The sequence below is a fragment of the Bos indicus genome, chromosome 22 (assembly GCF_029378745.1).
Source record: "Bos indicus isolate NIAB-ARS_2022 breed Sahiwal x Tharparkar chromosome 22, NIAB-ARS_B.indTharparkar_mat_pri_1.0, whole genome shotgun sequence".
In the NCBI taxonomy this organism is placed as follows: Eukaryota; Metazoa; Chordata; class Mammalia; order Artiodactyla; family Bovidae; genus Bos; species Bos indicus.
In genome coordinates, this window is record NC_091781.1 from 21106904 (window position 1) to 21115770 (window position 8867).

At 48.8% G+C, this 8867-nt stretch overlaps 1 protein-coding gene across 2 annotated transcripts in view; it reads right to left on the reverse strand.

Moving 5' to 3' along the window:
* The window catches only part of EDEM1 (ER degradation enhancing alpha-mannosidase like protein 1), a 28121-nt gene extending 20734 nt beyond the window's left edge, over positions 1-7387 (reverse strand). The window contains exons 1-2 of one of the 2 annotated variants that reach the window (XM_019984750.2): positions 6753-7385; positions 838-910 (exon numbers count right to left, since the gene is read on the reverse strand). In XM_019984750.2, the coding sequence (XP_019840309.2) occupies positions 838-910; positions 6753-7264 (585 nt within the window). In that variant the 5' untranslated portion in view covers positions 7265-7385. Of the gene's footprint in view, positions 1-837; positions 911-6752 lie in introns of both variants that reach the window. The other variant, XM_070776297.1, reaches the window with a different exon arrangement.
* Between the last annotated feature and the right edge of the window lie 1480 nt (positions 7388-8867).

Genomic DNA, 8867 nt, shown 5'->3' on the forward strand with positions numbered 1-8867 from the left:
TAGAATTACCCACTTCTAACTCCTGACAGTTTTAAACTCTTTTAAGGACAGTTAAAATGCAGGATTGGGAATCGGCTAGAGTAAACATTTTCTAATGGTAAAAGTGTGCTGAGACAATGAAGAAGAGCCAAGCGGTAGTAAAATCAGGTTTATAAGGAAATTTTTTAATATTCCGCTGGAATTACAGGGCCTTGCCATGATGCAGAGCATGTGCACAGGGCAGCCTGGTAATAAGAACTGTGCATGGGGCCGGCCCGTTTTCCATGTGTGAATGTGTCCTGAGGTCTCCAGCTGAGGGAACCGATAAGGCCTGAGGAGGTAAAGGCAGTCTCCGAGTTGGCAGCCCAAGTCTGGAGTGGGCAGTGTCCACACGAAACTCAGAAAGCAAAGATCACAAGAGTGTTCACACAGAGGGTCTCTTGCAGAGGCTGGGAGCAGGGCTTGGACCTGCTCTCAGGGAGTAAGGAGCTGTGGGACCTTTCAGGGGATCTTCTCCCCTGGAGATCTTGACTTTCACTTCAGAAATCTTAACCCCAGGAACTGTAAACTGGTTCCTTTAAGGAATAAAATAGTGGGAAACTGGGACAAAAATAGGTTTCCCCAAAATACTCACACTGCCTTCTCCACATTTTTAGGGGGATCACATTTCCCCTCATTTGACCTTCAGTGTTTTTCTTGCTCTCCATATTAAGCTCATTAAAATAAACAACGGCTATGAATACATTCTGAGGATCACATTTCCTGGAATTCTCATCCCTGGGGGGAAGCAACGGTATTAACTCCAAAATATCTTAATTAACTTCAAAAAAAAAAATAATAATAAGGCCGAACACTTACTGCAAGGGTATCCAACGCATCAACCAGAGTAAGGGAATAATTCCCTAGCACATCATTGATGTTCAGATTTGAGCTGAAAAAGAAATGAAACGAAAATTACACAAAGGTACTTTAAAAGAGGGAGAAAAAAAGACAATAAAACTAAACACTCATCAGAAACTAAAATTGCTAGAAGCCTTTATTTATTCAGGGACTCCTGTGGATGGATCAGTTGGGCAATGGTCCTTCTGCCACACGAGGACCACACAAGCCTCTACAGTGTCACAGGAGAACAGAGATGCACACATTTATACGGTATAAAAAAAGAGCATGAAACAGGAAGCAAGGAGATGGAAAACAAGAGTCGTTGCTCTCTCTGAGATCCAGTTTTATCGCCATAGATGATCTCTCTGTCTAGCTTCAAAAAGTTCTGATTTCGAAATCGTTAGGAATGAAAAAGGAGAGGCCCTGTCACATGACCTGTAACTAAAACTTGAATACAGAAATCAGACACTGCGGCAGATTACACACACAAAGCAGCAAATAAATACCTCAACTACGGTCCCCATCTCACTCATCTGTCCTTTGGGCGGGGGGAATAAATTAACTGCTTTCTACATTGCTTCACTCACATCTCACCCAAAGAATCCCCCCCACCCCCACCCCACCCCCGCAGCTCCATCAATCTTGAGGGGTTTTAACAGGATGGAATTTTAACAGAAACAAGGGCAGGGCTTCTCTTATCGAGAGCTGTGTTAATGCTTCTGCCACACACCTCCTGCCCCACAATCAACACCCATCGCCCATTCTGAAATCATCTTCAAATGCCAACTTCAAGACCGCAGCGAGGTTAACTGACAAGTTCTTTGTAACGCTAAAAAAACCACCAAGACGACAATAATATACCTGGGAAAGGTGGGGATGGAGAAAGACTGAAAGTCATCAAGTCGGTTTGACAAATTCTAGGGGGCTCAGTTATTCCCATCCCATTCCTGCAGACCCAGGAAGTACTAATAACTGCAGAAGCTTGAAAAGATTTGAAACTGAGGAGAGAAATGAAAAAAGATGTACCTAAGGAGGGAAACAGGATGACTGTTTAAAGGTTATGAGTATGAAAGACCACAGTGAAAAAGCCCTAGTTTTATTTTCAGCAACTGATGCACCGGTGTTATGACATCTTCCATCCAATCCCCAGACCACGTTACCTACTCCTTGGGTGTCTCTAAAGGGTCCTGTCCCACACTCCTGGGGACAGCAAGCATCTCTGTGTTCCTGATGCGGTCTCTGCTCTCTCAGAGGCCTCCTATGTGCCTTAGCTGGGGCGAAGCAGGCCCCACGTGGCGCAGGCACAAACAGCTCCAACACTTCACATCTTCTCTTACCTGAACCTTAGTTTTATGTTGCTTATGCCACTTAGTCTAGGGCAAAGAATGTATAGCAAAACTTTACCTACATTTTGTGCACCAGGCTATCTAGAAGGGGCTATCTAGGAACCAGGGCGAACCCATATCTCACAGCCATGAAGCAAGCACACTGCACGGCTGAAAAACTGCACCTGCTACAGCTAGATTCTTTCTAAACACACGTACACAATTGAACGGAGAAGGCGATGGCACCCCACTCCAGTACTCTTGCCTGGAAAATCCCATGGACAGAGGAGCCTGGTAGGCTGCCGTCTATGGGGTCGCACGGAGTCGGACACAACTGAAGCGACTTAGTAGTAGTAGTAGCAGTACACAATTGTAAAAGTTCCTCTTAAGACAAGAGCTGCGGGTTCAAATCTGCACTTCAAGGGTGGTGCCAGCCAGAAAGGGTATGCTGCTGCTGCTGCTGCTGCTAAATCACTTCAGTCGTGTCCGACTCTGTGGGACCCCATCTACAGCAGCCCACCAGGCTCCCCCGTCCCTGGGATTCTCCAGGCAAGAACACTGGAGTGGGTTGCCGTTTCCTTCTCCAATGCATGAAAGTGAAAAGTGAAAGTGAAGTCGCTCAGTCGTGTCTGACTCTTAGCGACCCCATGGACTGCAGCCTACCAGGCTCCTCCATCCATGGGATTTTCCAGGCAAGAGTACTGGAGTGGGGTGCCATTGCCTTCTCCGCAGAAAGGGTATAGGAAGTGTCAAAAGCTGGAGGAGAAGAGCAAAGGAGACAGAGAGATCCTCAATTCAACCAACTCCAGATCATTCTCCTGGACTTAAATATTTACCTCCCTTGCTCTGCTGTTCAGAAACAAAGAGCTGGCTCCAACCACCCATCTCAGCAGAAAACGGGGCCCCTCATCACTTAGCCTCCAGGCTAGATGTTGGGTAAACCACGTGTGACCACCTTTCCGAGCAATACCCTCTTCTATGGCATCTGTCACCCTCTCCACATGCCCCAGCCCCTGGAAGGAGTGACTGGTCTGGAGCCCTGTACTCCGTCCCATGTTTTACTGTGCTTTTCCTTTTAGGACATAGCTAAAAGGGACTCAGGTTTAAAATACTTCTCAATAGAACACCTTCGCAGTCACTGACAAAGAACCAGTACAAGAGCTATCACAGGAAAAACTGTATTAGTGATTAACTGGTACTTCCTTCTCTCCATTCAGTCAGACAAATCCATTCAAAAGATCTAAGGCATTCATTAAAACACCTTGAAATTATTTTCTACCAAATCAGGGCTTCCCTGGTGGCTCAGCTGGTAAAGAATCCGCCTGCAATGAGGGAGACCTGGGTTCGATCTCTGGGTTGGGAAGATCCCCTGGAGAAGGGAACGGTTACCCACTCCAGTATTCTGGCCTGGAGAATTCCATGGGCTGTATAGCCTATGGGTTCGCAAAGAGTCAGACATGATTGAGCAACTTTCACTTTCACTTTCTTTTCACCAGATCAATGATACACACTCTTTTCAAATGTGCCAAGAAGAGAAAAAAAGAAAAATGGAGAGGAGAAGGAAAGAAAAAATCAACATCACAAAAGCCTCTTGGCCTAACACCACCAAACTATCGTGATTCCATTCAGGCCAGCCCACCCTGCGGTTGAGACTCTGGACCTGTTCTGTAGAGATCTTCTTGATCACCATTCAGCCTGGCCAGGAACTCAAACTTCTGGTACAGGAATGGGTACTCAAGAATCGGTAACAGTCTTGGCTCAAAAGTGCTTGTCTTTCCACATAAGCGGCTGCCAAACCACGACGGCAGCCCACTTAATTCATCATGTATGGCTATTCATGACCCTCATCCCACTCTGAATTTTTAAGGTTCTTCTCAACCCAGAACAGAGAAGGTGGAGAGAACTTTGGCCTTTTATAGAAAATTTCTGGTGATGAAGCTAACAATGCTCACATAGTGTGTTCAAAATTAAAGGTATGTGTTAAAAAAAAAAAAAATCCCCACATATACTTAACCTATTCAGAAATCTACCTGGTGCTGGGTAGGCACAGAGGTAATATAACAAACAGTCCCTGTGTACCAGGGATTTGAGACAAGACACAGGGAAAGGAAGGTGAACTCACAACAGTACTCAACTGTCATGCAATATTAAAACATGGAACAGCAGCTTCAAAGAAAGGACCCAAAAGGAGAACTGAGTAGATCAACGACAGTCATCTTCAAACAGTTCAATGACGTCATGGAAAAAAAGACGTGAGCCTGATTCTGAACAGGCCAGGATTTCAGGAAGGAAGAGGAATGTGGAGGAGCCATCCTAAACGAGAGGTGCCTAGGAACCAGTCCATGTGGGAGCCAGTATAGGTTTGGTTTGATTTGCTTTCTTGTTTGAATTGCAATAGCGTTGGGCAGAAAGCAAAGAAGGGTCACATACCCAAGGTCTGAAATAACACTGTTGGTTCATGAGACTGCAAATTTTTAATATCCAGATCTACTTGAAGGAACCTGAATTTGGAGCCTCCAACCCAAACTGGGGATGTGAGAGGAACTGAGTTTGCATAGTGATCTGTAACTGGACAGAAACAGTTGCTATTTTTAAACAGTGTTCCGGTTTAATTTATTTCATGTCAATACTCCTCACCCTATCTCCAGTCAAACAAGACAGGCAAGTTAAGCCTTAAGTAAATGCGACTAAAAAGAAAAGACACGTATGTTTAGTACTCGCATTTCGTTTCTGTACTTTTTACATATTATTCAAATAGTTATTTTATTTTTCACATGAATCATGAGAATTCACTTGACAATTATAATAATACATCTGCTTAAAATAAATATCTGTAATATATTTATTACAGGCTATTTATTTCAGAGATGTAAATGTGGCCTACTGTTTCCTCAAATATACTAAAGTCTAAGAGTAGCTATGTTAAAGGAAAAGGAGGAAGAAAAATTAACTTTTCACTTTAGAAGTGGCCAGGGTCTACTCAAGGCTGCCATAATCGCAGAGCTCTTTCATCTCCTTAAAGACACCAAGGCTGACTAACCAAAAGGTTTATTAATAACCTATGGGCACAACTCTTCTTATACGGTATCCCTTCGATATTTCTAACTCCGTCTTTCCAACAGCAACAAATCTGTCTCAAAGCAACCTGACCCCAACTTATCCAGACTGTCACTGAACAGTCAAACCAAACCACTCTTCAGCATATGTCATCAGGAAGCAAAGAAAGTCAGTTAAGCAAAACAACTTAATTTCCTCCAATGTGGAAAAGCCCAGTAATATTTTCTAAATTTTTTAATTAAAAATTTTCTCCCAAAAAAATTGAGATAGAAAATACACTTCTGTGTATAAAGCCTGATACAGTGCAAAAATGAAAAAATAACTCACCAGTTTCCTACAATTCTAGAAAGGCCCAGTCCTTTTAAGTTAAGCCGGGATGTGCCCATGGCTTCACAAAAAATCATTCTCTCCAAATGCAATTTAAAACAAGAATTTGTAGATAATCAAACCATTTTTAAAACTCTTCAATCCCCTTTGGTGTATGAGTTCCTTTTTAGGACCTAAGGACTGAACTTGGCTGCTTCTCTTCAGGTGAAGGAAATCACAAGCCTCAAATGTCCAAAGAGACCAGCAGGCCAACTCCTCCAGTCCCACCCGAGGGGAGCGACCCACAGAAAGACAGTCACCTATCCAGTCTAACAGGGTGAGTGTCTGTCAAGGCACACTGGTTCCCGCCAGCTAGGAGGTCCTCAGCTGGGAGTGCTGCCCTCTTGGACTCTGAGGTCAACAGCGGTGACCCTTGAGCTCAGCCTCTGCAAACACGGTTGACAGAATGGGAGGACTGACAGATCTTTCCTCACAGCTCTGCCACCAGAGTGAGGGAGATTATGGGATAGACCCTACAGGGCAAGGAAGGTCACTCTGAGTATCAGGACCCTAAATCTGGACCACTCAATCTCTCTCTCCCGCTCCCACCTAACCATCCTCAGCCTAAGGAGCAGTCCCTGTAATAAAGGAGAAAGACTGTAGCCCTGTTCTGCCTACAACTCACTGTAGGGCTTTAAAAGTCCCTTCTCAGGATCAACTTCTGAATTTTTATATTTTTATACAGTTAAGTGGAAGTTGGCTAGAAGTGGGGAGATAAGAGCTTGTCTTGAAGCTGCATTTCAGTTTGATATGATGTTCACCTGGAGAAAGGGTTGGAGATGGATGTCTAAGCGTCCCCGTCCACCCCTGGCCCCCAGCCCAAGCCAGTCCTCGGTAGTGCCACTGTCCCTTCAGATCTCTGGGCCTCAGTTTCCCCATCTGTAAAAGGGCTCAGGTGTCCAGTAACTTAGAAATTCCAGGAGAATCAAGACAGAAGACAGCCACCGGCCCATCCACGCACCCTTCTGGCCCAGGGCGACCTCAAAGCGGGTGAGCCGAGGCACCGGGCGCTGCCCCCGGGACACTAAACACCCAGGCAGCGCCGGGGGAATCCGGAGGACCCAAGGCTGCACCCGCTCGGAGGACAGAAGGAAGCGCGTGCGGCGCGCGCTCTGGGGCGCCGGGCCGGCGCAGGCTACTCACGGGTCCCCGCGGTCGGGTCCTCGGCCGCGGCAGTGGATGGGGTTGAGCTCGTCCTGAGGAAAGGCGTGCGCCATGTAGTTGTCGTAGCCGAACACGAACATGCCCCGCGCCAGGTCGCGCATCTGGGCGCGCAGCTGGGGTGGGAAGGCGCTGCTGTAGCGCTTCTCATACTCGTCCCGGCCGCGGCCCCGGCCGCCCAGCACGTAGCCCCAGTGGGCCGGGCCGCACACGCCCTGCCCGGGCCGCCGCGGAGCCCGCCGCCGCTTCCCCTCTGCCGCCCCGGGGGCCGGAGGCTGCAGCCACGACGGCCCCGACAGCCCCCCGGGCCGGTCCGCTGGCCCGGAGGCGGGAGATGCGGAGCCGTCGGGACCCCTCAGGCGCTGGAAGCCGAAGCTGAGCGGGAAGCGCTGGTAGAAGCCCATGCTGGGCCCCAGCCCGAAGACGAGCCACAGCACTCCGTGGAGGCCAAGCCGAAGGAGTACCAGCCCCAGGACGAGCGCTCGCCATTGCATGGTCGCGAGGGCGCCGCGGGCATTATTTTGAAACGCGGGGGGCCTTCCCCGCCGACCACCGAACCCCACGTCCGCCCCGTAGCTCCGCTCACTTCCCCTTTAAGGAACTCCCTCGTGACGCACCAGGAACTGGCCCATTGTCCCCCCCACCCCTAGCAGCTCGAGCCCGGCCAGCCAGTCCTCGCATTCGCCCGCCCAGTCGCCCGGATTGGCCCGGCCCCGACCCGGCCTCGCAGGGAGCGGCCCGGGACTCCCCACCGCGCCATAGGCCACCCGGACGTCCTCAGAACCGCGAGGCCCCGCCCCTCCCTTCCGCCCCGCCCCCGGCCCGGCGTCCGGCCCCGCCCCCGGCCCGGCGTCCGGCCCCGCCCCCTGGGCAGTAGGAGTCGGACCGGCTGGCGTGGCGAGTAGGGGCCGCTCCGGCTCGGGACAAGGCAACTTCCAGCCAATGGGAGCTCGGCACGGGAGCAGCCAGCTGCCGGACAAGGACGTGGCCACGGGCCCGCCCGGTTCCGTGTAGAGCCTGTTTCCCGCGGACCTGAGGCGGAAGAAAACCACTCCAGCTCTATGTTAGGAATGGTGACAGATAAAAGACGTAAGGGACGAGGAGGAAAAAGGACATTTCTGTAGGGCAGGGTTTTTCATTTGTCTGTTATATGGTGGGGGTGATGATCCTACCGTTTAGCTTAAGACTGCACAAAACGGTGTCCTGATTTCTTTTTGTTAATACATCCTATCTTGTACCTTTAACACTTTTTTAAAACACGCTAACTTGTAAGAATCTCTCACAGAGATTGTAAAACCCATATTCCCAGCTCCTTTCCACCGAGGTCCAAAGGAACGTCCCGAGAATGTACGTATAACAAGCGCTCTTGAGCAATTTTTAGCAACCGTCAATCTCGAAATACTGAGGTAGGTTATATTGCCTTTGTCAAGGAAAGAATCTTTTTTAAACGGATCAGGAGTTGGGGGGAGGAGTCAAGGCTGCCGCTGCCACGACCAAATTATTTTTACCATATCTATTTGTGGCTCAGCTGGTAAAGAATCGGCCTGAAATGCGGGAGACCTAGGTTCGATCCCTGGGTTGGGAAGATCCCCTGGCGAAGGTAAAGGCTACCCACTCCAGTATTCTGGCCTGGAGAATACCATGGACCGTATAGTCCGTGGGGTCGCAAAGAGTTGGACACGACTGAACGACTTTCACTTTTCACTTTTTCATTTAACCATGTCGCTTCTTGCCCCTCCCACTGCTACCATCTCTCCTGTACAATGTCGTCTGACCTAACCTTTGGGGTATGGGAAAGATTCCTGGTCAAATCTTTACCCCTCTGAATCTGCTTCCCATTGGCTTCTGTGGTGGATCAGCGGTAAAAAAAAAGACTGCAATGCAGGAGATAGAGGTTTGATCCCTGGGTGGGGAAGATACCCTGGAGAATGAAATGGCAACCCTCTGCAGTATTCTTGCATGGAGAATCCCACGGACAGAGAAGCCTGGTGGACTACAGTCCATGCAATCACAGAGTCGGACATGACTGAACAACTAAACCACCACCACCATCTTTCCATAATTAGTAATATGGCAAATGTCGGCTCCAAAGGACTA